This window comes from Pituophis catenifer, unplaced genomic scaffold, assembly GCF_029215685.1.
Source record: "Pituophis catenifer annectens isolate HBS135680 unplaced genomic scaffold, rPitCat1.0.hap2 SCAF_2, whole genome shotgun sequence".
Lineage (NCBI taxonomy): Eukaryota > Metazoa > Chordata > Lepidosauria > Squamata > Colubridae > Pituophis > Pituophis catenifer.
The window spans coordinates 91623341-91643517 of NW_027256882.1; the positions used below are offsets into that span (position 1 = coordinate 91623341).

The 20177-nt window shown below is 41.1% G+C and overlaps 1 protein-coding gene across 1 annotated transcript; it reads left to right on the forward strand.

Moving 5' to 3' along the window:
• The first annotated feature begins 6237 nt into the window (after positions 1-6237).
• On the forward strand, positions 6238-10482 carry LOC139309662 (ovomucoid-like). The gene is made up of 4 exons (XM_070933815.1): positions 6238-6372; positions 7008-7033; positions 9884-9993; positions 10315-10482. The coding sequence occupies exons 1-4, from the start codon at positions 6318-6320 to the stop codon at positions 10364-10366; spliced, it is 243 nt and encodes an 80-aa protein (XP_070789916.1). The 5' UTR covers positions 6238-6317; the 3' UTR covers positions 10367-10482.
• Positions 10483-20177: the final 9695 nt, after the last annotated feature.

The window sequence follows — 20177 nt, forward strand, 5'->3', positions numbered from 1 at the left end:
GAACCGATAAAGATTCTTGGATGAGAAGCAAAATATTGTCTTCTTCTTCCTCAAGGAAAAAAGCACCTTTGAGAGATAAACAAGCTTCTCAGCTCAGTTTTCCACATATAAAGCAATCTAACCAGTATTCCTTTAAGAAGGTTTGTCAAATACATTTTCTCCATATTAACAGAGTAACAGAATTATAAGGGACCTTGGAAGTCTTCTAGTCCAACCCCCTGCTCAAGCAGAAAACCCTACACCATTTCAGACAAATGTTGTCCAATTTCTTCTTAAAACCTCCAATGTTGAAGCACTCACAACTTCTGGTGGGAAGTCATTTCACTGATTAATTGTTCTCACTGTTACAAAGTTTCTTCTTAATTCCAGGGTGCTTCTCTCCTTGATTGGTTTCCATCCATTGCTTCTTGATCTACCTTCAGGGGCTTTACTCTTTTTTATGTTCTTTACCCTTAGCTAGAAGAGAATAGGAATATGGTAATGATTCATTACTACCTGTATCAATAAATCTATGTCAAGTCTTTCTCTGCATATCAAGTAATTACCTTAAGATTGATACTATGTAAGAGTTGGTAGGCTTTGACCAAAATTATGACTGACAACTTGGTCATTAAGTGAAGTAGTTGCCAAGTGAAATTGAGACTCTGCTTATGATCTTCCTTCATCTTTCCTTTGCTTTACAGACTTGTGAAGGTTGTAAATGTGAAGATTGATCCAGTTACCTTTTCTTCACTGTCATAACTCTGAATGTCACTGCAATTGCTAAATGAGGAATATCTGTGTATAGTTTTTCTTATAACATCCTCCCCTTTTAGAGTTGAACAAAGGTGTTCATTAAACTGGTTGGAATTCTCCCTTGGGCTGGCAATACCTGATTTTCTTTCTTGGGGCCATCAAACCCAGGAAGTCATGTTCATTGCTGGCTATTTTTCTTTGGTGACTTTATCCAGACTTCATCCAAGAACATTAGGAACCTAGCCCCAGGCTCTTCCAGAAGAAACAAATCTTCAGCACTATCTAAAATCCAACCCATTTTTTTTCTGTCCTCAACATTTCTAACCAACCTTCTCTTTTTTTTTCAACCTAACAACTCTGTTTTCTATGGGAGAAAGCTTCTCTCTGTGGGAAAAAATGTGGTTATGCGATTGTAATTCAAGTGCTTGGTAACCAGCAGATATTTACAATAATCACAGTGTTCCATAGTCACTTGACTGCAATTTGCGAACTTCACAGATGGCTTCCAACAAGCAAAGTCAATGGAGAAACTGACAGGAAGTTGCAATTCATGATCACATCATGTGGCACTTAATGACTGTAGGTTATTTGCTTAACAAACACAGGCTATAAGTGGGTGTGGTCACATGATATTTCACTTTACAACTACATCACTTAGTGTTCTGCCCCAGCTACGGACCTCAAAGAACGCAGCATACACAAAGTCTGTACAAACCTTAGTTTACTAAATTAAATCAGTTTTCAAACAAAGGCTATTAATTAACTTTCTTAACAGCCTACAAGAATTCAAAGAATAAATAATCTTAATCTTACTATGGTTGGCAGAAAGCCCAGAAGCAATTTGCAGAGAACTAAGATCAAGGCATGAAGGAGAGTGAACGAAGTTGTTCCCTGCAATTTGCTTCAGTCGGCGTTCCTCCTTAAATAGGCTAAGGGAGTGGCCAATTAGCCCCAAGCCTTACTCTCGAGGAGACCTCCTCTGAGGAGCCACTCCTGCCTTTTGGCAGCTCTGCGCGCCCGTGCATCGAGAAGAGGCTCCTTCTCTTCATCCTCTTCATTTAAGGGAGCTTTTGGAGGTCCTGAAGGCCCTGGCTAAATCCCCGCCTCTGGCACCACATCTTCTCCAGCCTCATTGTCTGACTTGAGTGCCAGCTGCACAGGCTGCTGGCGCAGCACCACACCAGCCTCCTCGCTGTCCAAATCAGCCACCAGCCACACAGGCCACGTATGGGCCACAACACTTAGAAATGTTGTTTCAGTGATATTGCCATTTGGGCCTTTCAAATCCATTCTTGAAATATGTATATATTCATGAAGGAAGATGCTTTTTACTATTAATCCTTATATAATTTCATTTCTGTTGCCAAATCTACAAAGATCTACATCCATATTGATAACCATTATCTATAAATACACACACAAACAAACACAAACAATTTATTTAGATAACTTTAGGTTTTAACACAAAAATCAACACAAGTCTCTACTTATTATGTAGGATACTACATATTACAATTTTCTCCTCAGAGTTTTGTCATATGTATGTATGTATGTATGTATGCACATATGTACTGTATGTTGTGCTGAACTTGCCAAAAAGGCCAACACAGTCCTAGGATGATTAACAGTAGAATAGAATCAAGATCACATGAAGTGTTAATACAGGTAGTTCTAGACTACCTGTATTAACAGTTCATTTAGTGACTGTTCAAAGTTACAGCGTCACTGAAAAAAGTGATTTATGACCCTTTTTTCATATTTAAGACCATTGCAGCATCCCCACAGTCCAGGGGTGAGCAACTGTGGCCCTTTTATAACCTGTGGACTTCAACTCCCAGAATTCCTGAGACGGAATATTGCACCCAATTTTGGTCACCACAATATTAAAAAAAAAAAAAAAAATTGAGAGTCTACAAAGTATGCAAAGAACAAGAAAAATGATTAGGGGTCTGGAGACTAAAGCATCTGAAAAAAAGTTGCAAGAGTTGAATATGTCTAGTTTAAGTTTAAGGGGCATGCATAAGTGCACCAACGTACCTACTGTCCCTGTCCTAATGTCCCCTTTTATTTGTACCCATTTCATGTATTAATAACCATGTTTATACCTATTTTATTTTTATTATTTTATTATTCATATTTCTATGCTGCCCACTCTCTGAGGACTCTGGGTGGCTTACACCAAAGACAGTATGCTAAATAGCATATTGCCCCCAACAATCTGAGTGCTCATTTTACCCACCTCGGAAGGATGGAAGCTGAGTCAGCCTTGAGCCAGTGAGATTTGATCCGCTGATCTGCTGAACTAGCAGTCAGCTGCAGTACTGCACCCTAACCACTGTGCCACTTCGGCTCTCTTATATCTGTTATCTAATATGTGCTTGACTAAATAAATAAATAAATAAACAAACAAATGAACAAACAAACAAACAAACAAACAAATAAATAAATAGGGGTGACATGAAAATAGCACTCCAATATTTAAGAGGATGCCACAAAGAAGAGTGGGTCAATCTATTCTCCAAAGCACCTGAGGGCAGAACGAGAAACAATGGATGGAAAAACTAATCAAGGAAAGAAGCAACCTAGAGCTAAGGAGAAATTTTCTGACTGTTAGAACAATTAATCAGTTTGAATGACTTGCCTCCAGAGGTTGGGGGTACCTCAACACCGGAGGTTTTTTGGAAGAGATTGGACAGCCATTTGTCTGAAATCATATAGGGTTTCCTGCTTGAGCAGGGGGTTCACCTAGGGTTAGGGTTAGGGTCTCCAAGGTCCTTTCCAATTCTTCTATTCTGTTATTCTGCTATTTATCCTATGCCTGCAAAATGAGTGCATTTTGCTTGAAATGTGGATGATAGTCTTAAGTAAAAGGTGAAAGGAGGTCTGGATATCGTAAAGTAATTCTAATTCCCTTTCAAAAGGGAAGAGAATTTCTTGGCCCAGAAAAATGTAAATAAAACCTTCCTTTCTTCTTACCTCTTTTAAAGGCTGGTTGTCACTTTCTGCTTCTGTTTTGAGCTCTCTTCTAAAAAGGAATGTCTCAAATTGGTACATTTCAACGTGTGCCTCTATCACAACACATTTCCATAAGAAATTCAAACCAAGTGTCTCTCAAATTTTATCTAGCCAAACACATGTGGCATTTTTTTTCCTTAGAAACTTGACATGCATGTCTCAAAGGATTCCATACCACAATCAAATAAAAGCAAATGGCTACTTATATAGATTTGATTATATCCAGGAGTGGGCTGCTGGGGGTTCACAGAGGTTTGGGAGAACCTCTAGCTAAGATTCTGTGCAGTTTGGAGAACCCTCAAATCCCACTCCTAGCCCCGCCCACCCCGCCCTCCCCTACCAGGAGCCCCACACAGCCCGTTTTGAATGCAGGTAAGTGCAGGGTGTGCGCGGAGGCTCGGAGAAGGCAAAAATCCCTCCCCCCGCTGTGGTGCAGGAGGACAACTAGGCTACGCCCACCCAGCAACTGGGCAGAGAACCCCTTACTAAAAATTTTGAAGCCCACCCCGATTATATCACAGGGAAAATCACTATACTAGGGCTTCTCAAACTGTGTGTCACAAGTCCTGGGGTCATCTCAAGCAGTTTAAACATAGATACAGCACTTTAGAAAAAAACCTGATCAGGCTGATGAAATCATAGTAAGGAAGAGAACCAAGACACTTCTTCTAAACCACTATCTTGCCAAAATCAGCTCATAAATTAACCAAATTTTTCAAATTTTATCTAGTCAAACATAAGTGGCATATTTATTTTTTCTTTAAAATTTGTCAAGTATGGATGGTCATTCTTGTTTTTTTTTAAAAAAAACATATCTGCATAAGAGTGGATTTTGCTTACAAAAGAGGTGGGGAGCTTGAGGTAAAGATAAAGATAAAAGGTAGAGATAAAAGTTGACTCAGAATTATGCCCAGAAGGTGGTTCTTGGCCCAGAAAAGGCTACATACCTCTAGCCTACAATTTAAAAATGAGAAAGACCACCTTTGTGGGTTATGTATATATGTATATAACGTTGTATTGTTTGCCATTCTTACAACTTTGCGCTTTTAAGGAGGAAGGAAAGCCACAAGTGTGTGAAAGGGAAAACACTAAACTTAATCAACCTTCAGATACCAGCTGCTTGTTTTTCTAAACTAATCATATTTTCTAGTCCCTCCAAAAAATAAAGCACATTTTCAGTCACTGATGTCAGAAGAATAAGATGGAGTTTCTGTTCCTGAACCTAATTTCATACAAGGAGAAAGGATTGTTGCAATGCTCACATGAACCATCAAAACTGTCTTCAGTTTCCCTGAAGGGAACTTCTTGGCCCCCATCAAATGAAATAACAGGGGAATATTAATTTACTTTTTTAGATTATCTCCTTTTGGCTTCTAAAGATAGGCTTTTAGTTTAAATGACAGCAATGCATTTGTGAGGGTGATTGTATATTCTTATTAAAGAACACACAGAATACAGTTCTTAGATAGCCTCGTGATAACCTTGAGCATATCTTTCTAGATATGATCCCGATTATGAAAGTCCATCACAAAGCAATGAAATTGTTTTATTATTACAACTGATTGAATAGCTGGGGCTGAGAAATTGCCATTTCAGTCATATAAGGCTGAAGCTATACCATAATTTCTGCAAGCAACCTTAATTCTAGGTGGAAAAAGGTGACAATTTCCTTACACATTTAGCACTTGATTATAAGAAATGTTGGTGTAGCACTTAGCAGAAGTTTGCACATTGTTTTATTTGTAACATAGTAACATACACACTATACTATTTGATCAGTTTATTTTTCTATTTAAATATTCTGAGCTCACATATCCAAAATAGTTTATGGAATTATGGGACTTGGAGGAAATAGGTATTCTGTCAGTTGAACTTCATATACCTTAAATTTAGACTTAGATTTAGAATAACTTTAAATGTACACTAATCGGCATACATTAAAATGAAATTTCATTGCACAAGTTGTCAAAATTGAGAAACAGCCTCTTGGCTACTAGATTGCAAGAATACACATAGAGTAGCTCTTTAAGGAACGGCAAAATGGTCATTCTTCTCAGCCATAGCTCTTCAATCAATTGTAATAATAACACAATTTCATTGCATTGTGGTAGAATTTCATAATCAGGATCATATCTAGAAACACATGAAGATTATCGCGAGGCTATCTAAGAACTGTAGTTTGTGTGTTCTTTAATATATAACTGTAATTTGGTGAGTAATGATATTTTTCACATTTCCCCTTTGAACGTATAAATGATTTACTTGCTTATGATTTATGATTTAACAAATGTTTACTGTTCCCAAAGATTCGCTCAATATTTACTAATAGAAGCTGACTAATACAAGCTTTTCACATTCTCCTATACTAATAGAAAGGGGAAACTGAAAAGTGCCTATAGGAACTTGCAATGTCAACATTCTCTTTATCTTCTTTTGATAAGGCTGTGGCAATATGCTTATATATAGACATAAATGCCCAGCTAGAGCTTAAACAGCAGCTGTGTCCGTGATAGCTAGAAGCTATTTCAGTGGAAGAACTCTGGTGTGGTTTACCCTCTCTTACCAATATGAAGGTGGCTTTTTGCCTGTTTTTCACCCTGGCACTCTTCTTTTTGTACTCAGGTAAGCCGAGCACCATCTTGCAAAAGATCCTTTTCAGATACTTGGCATTTTGAGACTTAGATCCACATTACCCACTCAGCCTCACAAAAATGGGCATTTTAAAGGCTCCTTCACAGGAGGGTTGTATTTATGAGGGATTTCCAACCCCAAATTACAATTTATATAGAAATCACACAAATCTTTAGACAATAAAACTGCAGCTCTCCACAATCCTGACACCAACAGATACCAAAAATTACGGCTAAGCAGCTTTCAAGTGTTAAAGCCCCAGAAAGCATTTCTGATCATGAATCCTGGCTTTAATCAATTAAACCTTTAATCAACTAATTACCCCTTATACTTAGTCCAACGCTGTATTCCAACAAAAGGATTCTAAATGTATAGTTATTTTTGATTGCTTATTTTTGATTTTATGTTGTCAGCTGATTAAAAAAATTTATATTTACTTTGCTCATGTTTAGCCCAACTATTATTCAGTGATAGTTGTATGAATTTGAATATATTTGCATTTGAGACAGAAAGAAATATGTACGGTCCAATACATTCTTTTTGCAGTGAAAGAAATTATTTAGTTGGTCCTTAGTCAAGCTATGGTTTTATTTTATATTGTTTATGGATTTAATCTTTCTTTTTAGATGCTATTGAAGAAGAAGAAAAGCCGGTAAGTGTTAACTGTGTAATAAACTCAAATGATCACAGTTAAGAATTTAGATATGCAATGATTTTGGAATGTGGGGTGGGGTGGGGTGGAAGATAGCAATGAAAGCAATGTTTGGGATGAAATTTATATGGACTTTATGGATTATGTAATGTAACCAGTTTTTAGTATGAAATGGTAAAATTGTGATTTATGTTACAGGGGGGGAAAAGAATACATTCAAGGAAATAGACTTTATCGTATAATACACATAATTAGAGAACTGAATAATAATGTAGATGTCTTTTTCCTTCTCTTAATATTAGGAAAATACATGGTGGAAAATGTATTGTCTCTGACTTCAAGAAGAGAATAATACATTAATTTGGGGGAAGGAGTGTTCCTTGGTGCTCTCTGAGCTTGGTTGTCTTCTTGTTTTCTTTCATTACCCAAACTAGGTACCGTATTTTTCAGAGTATAAGATGCACCTTTTCCCCCCAAAAAAGAGTGTGAAAATCTGGGTGAGTCTTATATTCCAAATGTAGCCCTGCCCAGCTTCTCAAACGGAGGTTTCAGAGGCTGAAAAAAGCGTCAGGAACGAAGCTTCAGAAAAGAAACCCCCAAACAGAGCTTCAGAGTCTTTTTTTCTGAAGCTCTGTTTCGGAGGCTTTCAGAGGCAGGAAAAAGTTTTTTCTGAAATGGAGTTTCAGATGTTTCAGAGGCAGAAAAAAAAGCAAAAAAAAAAAAAAAGCAAGGCACAGAGCTCACAATCAAGGAACCTGTTGCTAAAATTCACCTCTGAGCTGATAGGGGGTATGGGAGGCTGATCCACCTGTCAATCAGCTTTTTTCTTATTTTCCTCCCCAAAAACTAAGGTGTGTCTTATTTATTTATTTATTTATTTATTTATTTATTTATTTATTCATTCATTCATTCATTCATTCATTCATTCATTCATTCATTCATTTATTTATTCAACTTGTATGCCGCCTTTCTCCGAAGACTCAAGGTGGCTTACAATGCATTTAAAAACCATATATAAAAACATTAAAAATTAAAAAATTAAAAACAATTAAAACCCATTCACACCATTCATGGCCGGATCTCGCCAGATCTCAACAGCGAGATCAACAGCCCCAGGCCTGCCGGAAAAGCCAGATCTTCACCGCTTTTCGGAAGGCCAATAGGATGGGGATGGTCCGGATCTCAGGAGGTAACTGGTTCCAGAGAGCTGGGGCAGCCACAGAGAAGGCCCTCCCCTGCGGGCCTGCCAGCCAGCACTGTTTAGCTGATGGGACCTGGAGGAGACCAACTCTGTGGGATCTTACCAGTCGCTGGGAGCTATGCAGTAGAAGGCGGTCTTGAAGATAACCTGGCCCTGAGCCATGTAGGGCTTTAAAGGTAATAACCAACATGTTGAATTGTGACCGGAGACCAATAGGGAGCCAGTGCAGCTTGCGGAGAATTGGTGTAATGTGGGTGTACCTAGGTGCACCCACGACAGCTCGCGCGGCTGCGTTCTGGACCAACTGTAGTCTTTGAACACTTTTACTCTGGTGCGTCTTATACTCCGAAAAATACGATAATTGCTAATCCACACTAACATTGACAATGATACCTAGTTTGGGTAATGAAATGTCTGCAAGAAAACAAATAAGTTCAGAGAGCACTAAGAACCCTTCATTTCAACCCTGAGCTACAGTTATTCTCCTTTATTAGTACATTAATTTGGATTTTTTAAAATAACAAGAAGATGTTACCTTTTGCAGTGTCAAGCTTGACATGAAAGGGAGTCTCCACTACAAGAATTCCATTGTTTTGCCTGACAAGACATGCAACTACCAACCCTTCCAAATATAGATGCTGAAAACTCAAAACAGGATTAAAATATTGAAAGAAAGATGATGTATTATCCATTTGCTGTCCAATTGTCTCTCTCCGTGATAGTGAATCCAAATGAATGGCCCCTAGAATGATACGCCTTCATGCCAAAACTATCTAATTGGAATTTAGGATTTTTAAGCTCTGTCCCTAAATGTAGGGAGTAAATATTATTAGATAAAGGGTTTGGGAGAAAAATTAGGTTTCTCCTTTGAAATGCAGTAGTTCTAGACTGGACTGCCTTCCACTTGTTTTAGAGAACAATAACATTAAGAACATTCTTTAAATGCAAATACGTGAAGCCAAATCCAATTTGGCCCTTGTCATTTGTATTTATATAAAATATTTGTAGCCCATTTACTAAGAGAATGTTACAAGTGGTTACAATCCATAAAAGAGCAAGATGGCCTAATAACAAAAATTTAAGTCTGTAATAAGCAAATAAGGTTTTTATCTGATACCAAAAGGCACATAACCTCAGGGCAGCCTAATTTCAAGAAGAAGATTTTCCAAAGTTGTCCATGGAGATTCTCAATCATCCAGGTCATGGTTGTCCCAAAAGTGCTTTTTTTCAAAAGGCAACTGCACTCTCTGGGTGGTTTACAAATATCAGCACCTTGCACCCAATAATCCGGGTTTTCATTTTACCAACCTTGGAGGGGTGGAAGATTGAGTCAATCTTGAGCCCATCGGGATCAAACTCCAGGCCGTGAGCAGAATTAACCTGCAATACTGCATTTTAACCACTGCACCACCAGGGTTCCTCATGGAGTCTCTACATGGCCAACTCCTTCTGATATGTAGGCTTCATTGTCCAAAATTCCTCAACCAGTATAACCATTGCAGAGATTTCTGGGAGTTGAAGTCTACACACATGGAATTCTACAAAATGGAAAACACTGTTTTTACATCACTGAATTTGGAAGATCACAAGATCTTTAGGAGCCTTAGATTAGCCAAGAGAAGATAAAACCAATGTTGTTCTCTCTGAAGGTTGATTGTGCTGGCTTTCCCAGAAAAGCATGCACCAAGGACTACCAGCCCCATTGTGCCTCCGATGGTGTGACCTATTCCAACAGATGCCTTTTCTGCAATGCATTTATGTAAGTATCGGTTTTATTCATGATACCAAAATGAACCACTTGAGCAGATTTCTTTGTAGGAGACCTGAATTTGTTGCTGTTTGCATTTGTTCCAGTTAGGCTGACAAAGATTGTTCTGAAGTCAATGAATGTCCTCATTGGAGAGCTTTTTCTCTATTGTCATACCACAGTCAGCCAAGATGAAGCAAGGGTTAATTCTGCTAATTACAATAGACCCTACATTTCAATTGTAGTTGCTGTAAAATATGTTGGGTTTGTACCTGTGAAAAAGCTTACATCTTCTGGCTTTTCAAATTCTGTGCTATATCTTTCTCTTCATAGTGAAAGTCGTGGAATATTAACATTGAATTACTATGGAGTATGTAAAAAGTAATCCAATACAGATCCAGAGGACTGAGATATTACTCCAAGCAACATGGATCTTCCTCCATCCTTCTTTCCCCTGCTTTTGTTTGCTTAGCCAGGGAATATCTTCTAAATGAATTTCACTTGTCAATAAAATGAATTATGCATCCTAAGCTGCTTTTGAGTTTCTTTTGCTCCACAATCTTTGTTTCCTAATGTCTATTAGACTGCAGAGTTACCCAAAAAAAAAAAAAAAAAAAGGCAACTGTTTTACAATGAAAGATTTTGTAAAAGTTTTATGGACAACTTCTGATCCATAGCATGAGGAGGCAATTGTTTTGGAGGTGATTCTAGAAAAAGTGTATTTATTCCCAAAAAGGAAGGTTTAAAACACAAAATGAAGATGGGATTTGTGTTTCATAGCAGATTCCCAGAACCTCTGTGGCAGGGGTCGCCAACCTTTCGGACCTCAAAGACCACTAAATTCATAATTTTAAATCCCGCGGACCACTAATATGATTTTTTAAAAAATATAAATAGTATTTAGTGCAATATAAAAATGCAAATAACTTTTCTGAGGACCACCAAAATTTCCTCATGGACCACCAGTGGTCCACGGACCACTAGTTGGTGACTGGTACCCTGTGGGACTTGGAGATGGGGTTGAGGTTCCCTATGGATCAGGGAATGGCTTAAAATGCACAAGATTCAATCACACATATGGGCAGGATCATAACTTTCTATTGTTATTCTCTGAGTTTTGGAATTGTTAGGCAGTTTCTTTGGGGTTTCAGCTGTATTAAATCTAGAGCTGTTCCTATAAAAAGGGGATTTGGTTCACACTTTGGTTTGTTTTAATATATTTTGTTTCATATACCATACAGAACTCTTGAAATCTATGTTTTGTTTCCTGCTTGGGACTCTCCAATCAACATTTTGAGGTTGGGACATTTCAAGGAAGAAATGTTTTGTACTGTATGTCCCTATTGAAAGCCCTCCATCTCAAAGCAGTCACATTTTTTTGCAGACTCAAAAACACATGTATTTTGTTCCACCCTCAAAACACTCAAAATAGTCAATTTAGGGTTGGAATATGTCGGGAGAAAAACATTTTCCACATCTCTAGATACCGTATTAATTGATTGGTAACATTTACACACAGCCGACCAACTCAATCAAGGTAAGTCTGGGTGACTTACAAACCTAACAAAAAAATAAATAAAACTCTGGAACATGAACCTACAAACAGCAATATAACAATAAAATGGTGATTGAGGCAGAAAAAACACCATCATCCAATTGGGACAGCATACATCATGACTCAAAGGCTCAGGGAAAAACATACCAATTCTTGACAGCCTTTCCAAAGTCCCTCTGGGTTGGGGCCAACTGTATGTTGGGAAAAAGGTTGTTCTATAAATAGGTTGCTGCTGAGAAGACACATCTGGCTCAGTGGTGAAATCTAAAATTTGTTACTACCGGTTCTGTGGGTGTGGTTTGGTGAGGGGGTGGTAATGTGACTGGGTGGGCATGGCCAATTTTTTTTTTTTTACTTTTAAAACCATTTTTTCTACAATCTCTTCAGCAAAGAGGTTGTAAAAAAATGCTTTCAAAAGGCTCTGACGATCGCAGCTGAGTTGCCTGATCGTCAGAGGCTTTTTTTCTTTTAAATGCCTCTGACGATCAGGCAACTCAGCTTGGATCGTCAGAGGCATTTAAAAGAAAAAAAGGGTTTTTTTCTTTTAAATGCCTCTGACAATCCAAGCTGAGCTGCACGATCATCAGAGGCTTTTTGTTTTTACTTTTAAAAGCATTTTTTTGGCCGAAGAGATTGTAGAAAAAATGCTTTTAAAAGTAAAAAAAAAAGCCTCTGATGATCGTGCGGCTCAGCTGGGCATGGGGGTGGGGCAGGGATTTTTGCTATGGTTCTCCGAACCACCCGCCTCCATCGCTACCGGATCATGTGATCCGGTCCAAACCGGGAGCATTTCAGCCCTGATCTGGCTCTTAGTGAAAGGAAGTAGATTGGGTCCAGATTCCCTATCACAGTGGGTGAATGGGCAGATATTCTGTTGTCAGCTCTTCAACATAGACTAGATCAGGAAACAGACTCTATAAGAAGACTAGGACTATACTGAGATAGGCAATAGTAACAGAATCATGCAATGTTGATTGTGCTTTACTCTCCTCCCTTTTTTATCCAATGAATTTGGGAGAACCATGACTGGCTTTTTTTTTCTGAATATAGACACTCTTCAATTAATGTGTAATTGGGACTGAAAACTCCATCACTAGGCAACATGGTCATAAAGTGTAAACTCACATAACCAGGCCAATTTATCATAGCAATCCTAGCAGTTCTTAAGCAAAGGGTCATTAAGCAAAATGCCACATGGCCACAACTTGCAACTTCCTGCCAGCTTCTTCATTGCCACTTTGCTTGTTGAAAGCTGGCAGTGAATGGTTAATGATGATCATGTACAGATGGGATACTGAGGGATACTGATACTGAGTGACTGTCCAGTCTCTTCTTAAAAAACCTCCAGTGATGAAGCACCCACAACTTCTGATGGCAAGATGTTCCTCTGGTTACTATAATTGTCCTCACTGTTAGGAGGACAATTGATTCCAGGTTGTTTCTCTCCTTGATTAGTTTCCATCCATTGTTTCTTGTCCTGCCCTCTGGTGCTTTGGAAAATAAATTGACATATTGAAGTATTAGTACCACTTTACAAAGCCTCAGTAAGGCCACACTTGGAATACTGCATCCAATTTTGGTTTGAAAATGTCTTCAAAGAAAAAACAATGAAGTCCTCCTGAAAAAGCACCTTTGGGATAATGAGCAAAGAGATTAAAACTCAACGAGGAATTTGTAACTATTTTCCTTGTCTGTACTGTTCTATGTAGGAATAATATTTCACAATGTGCCATCTAGTGCAGTGGTCACCAACTGGTGGTCTGCGGACCACTGGTGGTCCGTGAGAAAATTTTGGTGGTCCGCAGAGAAATCTTTGCATTTCTCTCAAGGAGCCCAGCCAAAGTTTTCCATGCTGCTCGCACTAGCACTTTGACTCCCAGGGACAGGATGGGGTCCTTCAGGCAGTTAGTTCGTCCGCCTGTTAGTGGAGAGAAGCAGCCAGAGTCAACCTTAGCTTTGCTGTCCATTGCAGACATCGTGCCCCTGCAAACACAAAGCCCTTGCCACCCCTTCCATCCTTCTACCCCCGGCCAGCCTTTTGGATGAGGTGGAAATATTGGATCTTCGGAGGCTGGGTGGCTACTGCTGGGAAGAAAAGGAAGAAGAGCAGCAGCAGTTCCAGGAGGAGAAGGAGGAAACCTGACAGTAGGGTATCTTTGCCCGACTTTTCTGCACAAAGGCTTGTCTCCTGCCTGGCTCTTTCCCCTTCTTTCCCTGTGGCTCTTTCTGGAAAAAAAAAAGACTTCTTCCTCTTTTTGTACCCAGCTGGCGCTTTCCAAAGCTTGCTTTTCCAGCATTAGCTGTCCAAATCCCCTTTGATTGTTATTTTTTTAAATTATTATTATTTACATCATCTATCCCTTTCCAGACATCTCCATTTTTCTCATTGATATTTTTCCCCCAACCATTACCAAGTCCTCCATTTGCTTCCAACCTGCTTTTTTTGCCTGTGCAATTTAAAAACAAAGATTTAGAAACACCGGGCTTTAAAGACTTTGTATTGGATTGGTGGAAAAATCCCAGGTACGAATATGCCTATGCATTTAAAATGAGAATGAGTATAAATTCTTAAAAGAAATTTAACATGAAGCAGGAGAACTGAGCTTTGCTTTCTTTGCTGCATTGCCTTGATTATGTTGTGCAAAAAATAATAATGGTACACCTGTTAAGATTCTACATTGATGCTGATTAAATTTAAAATAGGACAGTTATGAACAGTGTACTATAATGTAGCAAAGAAATGATAAAATGGAAAAAAGCTGTAGTGCTTCCTGGACACGGTTTACCGCTCCAAGACCCAAGCGGCAGGAGACATGGGCTGCCTTGGCGTCACCAGCTGGCACAAATATACCGCAGCAAAGGCAGAATGCAAATGCAAGTAGCACTTCACTCCCGCACCTTCCAGCCATCGCCACTACCACTTCGTCCCACCCCCTCCACAACAGCACCATTATCATGTTCCTGCCGGCAAGGGCTGCGCTCCTTTTTGCACATTGCACCACCTGCAAAGTTGCACATTGTATGTGCCATTCCCTATGATGGAGATTTCTAACGCCACCATGGGCCACTGGTTCCATATTCCAGAGCTGGGGTAGTCACAGGACTGGCCCTTTGGTCATCCCGGAGCAGCTCCTCTACCCGGGTGCTGCTCCCTGGCAGGCCAGTGCACCTGGGTGGAGGAGCTGCTCCGGGATGACCAAAGGGCTAGTCCTGTGACTACTACAGCTCTGGAATATGGGACCGACTTTCCCACCAACATCAGCAAGCCACCGTCAGTGTGCCCGTCTTCAATTTCCTTCACTCAGATTGACCAAGTTTCTTGAGTGAAGGAACATAAAAGAGGTTTCCAGGCTGTGTGCCTGGACCAGCCACTTTCCTTCGGGCCTCCCACATGGAGGCCTCACAGAAGCAGAGAGGTAGGCCCGAAAGGCAGCTGAGCCTCCCCCCCGTGGTCCGTGGGATTTAAAATTATGAACTTGTTGGTCCCTGAGGTCGAAAAGGTTGGGGACCCCTGCTCTAGTGGATATTGTTGCTCTTTGTAATGGTTGTTCTCACACAGCATGAGTGAATTTTACTTGAAATGTGGGTGATAATTGCTCTGTATGGAGAATGAAGCAGGCAAAAGTCTGAGCCTTGACTGCTTTCAACACAAGAATTTATTACTAACACAACAAGCTAACAGAACAAGGCAACTCTGCGAAAGCAGCAACACTGACAAACTGTTGCCGTCTGACAGCTGCTTAAATAGGGAGCTGTCAGACGGTAGGAACCAATACACGAGCAGGGATTTCCTGCTATTTTGGTTGCTCGCGTCTTAACCAATCCGCAACCACCGGCAACAGGGCAGGCGTGGATGGAGTTGTAACTGTGAGGACTCAACACCCCTCTCCACCTGGATGGCGCACGTGTAGTCCACTAGGTATGCTGGGCGGCTCCGTCCAGATCTTCTCCGTTCAGGAGCAGTCGTTGACGGAGACGGAGTTGGATCATCATTCTCTGGAGACTGTGCCAGAGTCTGAGATGGAGGCCTCAATCATGCCAGGAGTCCTGGTTGACCAGGTAGGTCAGCTGACGAGAACAACTCGATCGGGGGCATTTGGCTTTTTTCAGGCTGGGCTGGCAAGTCCCCTGAAGGAGTTCTTACTGGTGTGTTTGGCTGGTCCTGTTCAGGGTGCGGATAGGCCTCATTGGCAACTCTCCTCCTGAATTGATTTATATGTCAGCGCCAAGTTCATCCATCGTTGAGCTGGACCCTATAAGAATAGGGTCCCGTTATTTGCATTATTTGCCCAGGTATCCACCTAGTATTGGTCCCATAGTTCTGGGCATACACCAGATCCCTGACAGTGAATGTTCTGGCATGGTGACGTGCCTCGTGGAGTGGCTCAGGGATATAATTGTGGTGCAGACAGCCTAGGGTTGTCCGGAGCCGCCGTCACATGAGTAGTTCAGCGGGGCTGTGCTTGGTAGTCATCCATGGAGTTGTATGTTGAGCCAAAAGGTACCGGCAGATTTTATGGTGCCAATTTGAGGGACCCAAACAGCGTAAAGCCTCCTTAGCTGACTTGATGGCCCTTTCTGCCAGGCCATTCGTGGCTGGATGGAAGGGGGCTATTTGGGCATGGCGGATGCCCATCTTAGCTAGAAACAGCTGGAAGGGTGCCAAGATGAACTGGGGCCCGTTATCAGTCACTATGATGTCCGGCAGCCCATGGGTTGCGAACAAACCCTCCAAAACCCTGATTACGGCCTCCGTGTTGGTGGATGGCATGAGGGCAAGTTCAACCCATTTGGAATATGCGTCCACTAAGATTAGAAAAGTTTGGCCTAGGAAGGGGCCAGAGAGATCCACGTGGACTCGTGCCCAGGGTGCCCTGGATGCCTCCCACTCCTGGACCGGGGCTGCTGGGTAAACTGGCCTGGAGTGCTGGCAATGCTGGCATTTGGCCACCCACTCCTCTATTTCTTGATCAATCTTAGCCCACCAAACGTAGCTACGGCCAAGGGTTTTCATGTGCATGATGCCCGGATGGGCATAGTGGAGGCATGTCAAAATCTGGGACCTCAGTTCGGGGGGTACTATCACCCTGTTTCCCCACAGGAGGCAGCCCTTTTGCACAGACAATTCATATTGTCTGTGATAGTAGGGTAGGAACTCAGGTGTTACCAGCCGCTGCGGCCAGCCCCTGCGCACCCAGTCCAGGACTCGGGAATTAACAGGGTCATTGGCTGACAGCTCCCCAAAGTCCATTGCAGAGATCGGGGACTGCAACTCCTCTACCAACAGGATGGATGTTGTAGGGGTGGGGTCTTGGACAGATGCCGGGAGCGGACAGCGGCTGAGGGCGTCAGCATGTCCTATGGACTTGCCAGGCCTATATTGTAACTGATATGAATATGCCGCCAAAAACTCCGCCCACCTAGACATGCGTAGTGAGAGAATCTGGGGAGTTTAGCGGTCTCCTGCCAACAATCCCAACAACAGCTTATGGTCTGTAACAAGGTAAAAAAACCAACCATAGACGTAGTCATGGAATTGTTTGATTCCAGCTACAGCTGCCAACGCCTCCCTATCCAGCTGGCTGTAATTCCTCTCAGCCACTGACAGGGTCCTCGAATAATATGCAATAGGGGCTTCTGATCCATTGGGCAGGATATGACTTAGGACAGCCCCCACGCCATGGGGGAGGCGTCACATGTCAAGGACAGCAGCAAACTGTTGTCGTACTTTACGAGGACAGGGTCAGAGGTGAGGACATCCTTATCTGCCCTGAATGAGGTGGTGGCCCTGTGACTCCAGTGCCACGGTGTTTTAGAGTCCAAGAGCTGTGGAGAGGCTCTGCTAGTGATGCCTTATGGGACAAAAAAATGGCATAAAAATTGAGGAGCCCAAGGAAAGCCTGCAGTTCAGCTTTAGAAGTGGGAGTGGGGGCATTTTTGATAGCCTCCACCTTAGCCGGAGTAGGGCGGATACCTTGGGAGTCAATTAGGAACCCCGGGAATTCTACTTGGGGAACTCCTATCCTGCATTTCTCTTTTTTAAGCTTAAACCCTGCATGTCTTAGACAGGAGAGGACGGCCCTAAGTTTGCTGACGAGTTCAGCCTGATCAGCAGCTGCGATCAGAACATTGTCAAAATAGGGCACCACCCCTGGAAGCCCATGGAGCAATCGCTCCATTAGGCTCTGAAAGATGCCAGGGGCAACGCTGTGAGGACTCAACAATAATCTTGACTAAAAGGTGAAAGTTAGTCTGGATGTCGCAAAGTAATTCTAAGCCCCATTCAAAAGGGAAAGGGCACTTCTCCACCCTCAAATGTAAATAAAACCTAACTTTCTTCTTATCTCTTTGAAGTCTGGTTGCCACTTGCTTCTTGCTTCACAAGTCCTGAGTCCTCTTCTAAGAAGGAACATCTCATATTGGTACAACTCAACGTATCATATCACATTTCCATAAGAAATTCAAACTGAGTGTCTTTTCAAATTTTATCTAGCCAAACACATGTGGCATTTTTTCTTAAAACCTTGACATGCATGTCTCAAAGGGTTTCATCCCAGAATCAAATAAAAACAAGTGGCTATTTATACAAATTTGATTATATCACACAGAAAATCTCTATACTAGGACTTCTCAGGTCACAGCTCCTGAGGTAGTCTTAAGCAGTTTAAACATAGATACATACAGCATTAAAAAAAAAAAAAACCTGGTCAGGCTTATTAAAACGTAGTAAGGAGGAGAACCAAGACTGATTAGTTTTCTGACTCCACTATTTTGCCAAGATCAGCTCATAAATTAACCAGGTGGCTTTTCAAATTTTATCTAGCCAAGCACATGTGGCATTCTTTTTCTTAGAAACTTGACATGCATGTCTCAAAGGGTTTCATAGTTACCACAATCAAATAAAAATGGCCACTTATACAAATTAGATTATATCATAGGGATTATACTAGGACTTCTCCAACAGTGGGTCACAGGTCCTGGGGTGATCTCAAGCAAATTAAACATGATACAGCACTTTAAAAAAACTGATCAGGCTTATGAAAACATAGTAAGGAGGAGAACCAAGACTGATTAGGTCTTCTAAACCAGGGATCTCCAACCTTGGCAACTTTAAGCCTGGTGGACTTCAACTCCCAGAATTCCCCAACCAGCACCAGGCTTAAAGTTGCCAAGGTTGGAGAGCCCTGTTCTAAACTACTAACTTGCCAAGATCAGCTCATAAATTAAGGAGGTGCCTTTTCAAATTTTATCTAGTCAAATACAAGTGGCATGCTTATTTTTTCTTTAGAATTTGTCAGATATGGATGATCATTCTTTGTTTTTAAAATATTGCATCTGCAAAGAAGGAGTGGATTTTGCTTACAAAAAAGGTGGGAGGCTGGAGATAAAGATAAAGGCAAAGGTGGACTCCTTTGTGGGTTATGTATATACGTATATAACATATTGTATTGTTTGCCTTTATTATAACTTTGCACTTTTAAGGAGGAAGGAAAGCCACAAGTGTGTGAAAGGGAAAACACTAAACTTGATCAACCTTCAGATACCAGCTGCTTGTTTTTCTAAACTAATCATATTTTCTAGTCCCTCCAAAAAATAAAGCAACATTTACTGTCACTGATGTCAGAAGAATAAGATGGAGTTTCTGTTCCTGAACCTAATTTCATACAAAGTGGAAGAAATGTTGCAATGCTCACATGCACCATCAAAACTATCTTAAGGTTCCCTGAAGGGAACTTCTTGACCCCCATCAAATGAAATGACTGGTGAATATTAATTTACTTTGTTTAGATTATCTCGTTTGGCTTCTAAAGACATACTTTTAGTTAAATGACACCAATGCAACTTAATCAGGGCTGAAGGTATACCTCAACATCTTCTGCAAGCAACCTTAATTCTAGGTGGTAAAAGATCACAATTTCCATACATATTTAGCACCTGATTATAAGAAATGTTGGTGTAGCATTAGCAGATGCTTGCCTTTTCTTTTATTTGTAATATTGATAGAACAGAACAGAACAGTACACAATTCTTTATTGGCCAAGTGTGATTGGACACATAAGGAAATTGTCTCCGGTGCATAAACTGTCAATGTACATAGATACAACCACAAAGTGATAAGTCATAGATCACAAATCATAAGATGCAATCCTAATGTCAGGGTTCTGACAGATGCCCTAATTAAATCATGAGCCTCGAGCCAAGCTTCAAAAGAAATCCAGTTATTTATTAGGAACTTCATGTTGGCACATTCCCAAGTGAAGCCAGCTCTTACCCCACATAATTTATGCCCCAATCATGACCCTGTTTCCTCCCTCCCCCAGGGTGTGCCATCAATTACATTCGCCAACAGAGCAATTTCGCGGGTTGTAGAGATTACTCCCCTCTGGCCGCTGTGGGTAATGCTGGGAGACAGCCTTGAGAGAGATACCGTATTTTTTGGAGTATAAGACACACCTTTTTACCCCAAAAAAGGGGGTGAAAATCTGGGTGCGTCTTATACTCCAAATATAGCCCCACCCACCCGCTGGCCCCCACCCTTGATTGTTGGCCTCTGTGCGTCGTATTTTGCGGCGGTTTCAGGCGGTGGGGATCCTCACATTGCCAAAAATGAGCAATGTTGCACGCTGGGAGATGGGTGGCG

Coding starts and splice junctions, on each gene's coding strand:
- LOC139309662 (XM_070933815.1), top strand. CDS start 6,318: ATGAAGGTGGCTTTTTGCCTGTTTTTCACCCTGGCACTCTTCTTTTTG. Junction 6,373..7,007: donor ACTCTTCTTTTTGTACTCAG/GTAAGCCGAGCA, acceptor CTTTCTTTTTAG/ATGCTATTGAAGAAGAAGAA. Junction 7,034..9,883: donor TTGAAGAAGAAGAAAAGCCG/GTAAGTGTTAAC, acceptor TTCTCTCTGAAG/GTTGATTGTGCTGGCTTTCC.